This window comes from Bison bison, unplaced genomic scaffold (assembly GCF_000754665.1).
Source record: "Bison bison bison isolate TAMUID 2011002044 unplaced genomic scaffold, Bison_UMD1.0 scf7180017845367, whole genome shotgun sequence".
Lineage (NCBI taxonomy): Eukaryota > Metazoa > Chordata > Mammalia > Artiodactyla > Bovidae > Bison > Bison bison.
The window spans coordinates 37,027-37,425 of record NW_011475940.1 but is presented as its reverse complement, the minus strand read 5'-3'; the positions used below and the strand labels follow the sequence as shown (position 1 = coordinate 37,425).

The 399-nt window shown below is 71.4% G+C and overlaps 1 protein-coding gene across 1 annotated transcript in view; it reads right to left on the bottom strand.

The window, feature by feature from the left end:
• Positions 1–399, bottom strand: part of LOC104984295 (kinesin-like protein KIF1A) — a gene marked incomplete at its 5' end in the record, with an annotated part of 37,208 nt that overhangs the window by 4,284 nt on the left and 32,525 nt on the right. The window contains 2 exon segments of the mRNA XM_010833966.1: positions 31–71; positions 73–156. Of these exon segments, the coding sequence (XP_010832268.1) occupies positions 31–71; positions 73–156 (125 nt within the window).

Here is a 399-nt window from a genome sequence, read left to right as displayed (position 1 = left end):
GTGCGCTCCTGCAGGCCGGCCAGCACCTACCTCAGGTCGGTGGCCCCATACCGGCCCTCGACCAGGGAGGGGGCAGGTGGAGGAGGGAGTGAGCGTGGCGGCCCCCAGCGGGGACATGGACGGGTCCCGCAGCAGGGAGACCGACATCTCAGAGAGCTGCAGAGGAGATGGCGTTCTCTGAGCCAGCGCAGGGCCCCAGTGGGAGGGCACCTCCCACCCCAACGGCCGGACCCTCCTGCCTGCCCCACCCAGGGCTTCGGGCTCTGCCTCGGGGGAATGGGAGGACCCCTGGGCGAGGACCGGGGAGGGCACGTGTACCGTCAGCACGTGTAGCCCCACGGCCACGGCGAGAGAAGCTCTGGGCAGAGGGAGAGGCCAGCGAGAGGGCAGAGGGCAGGA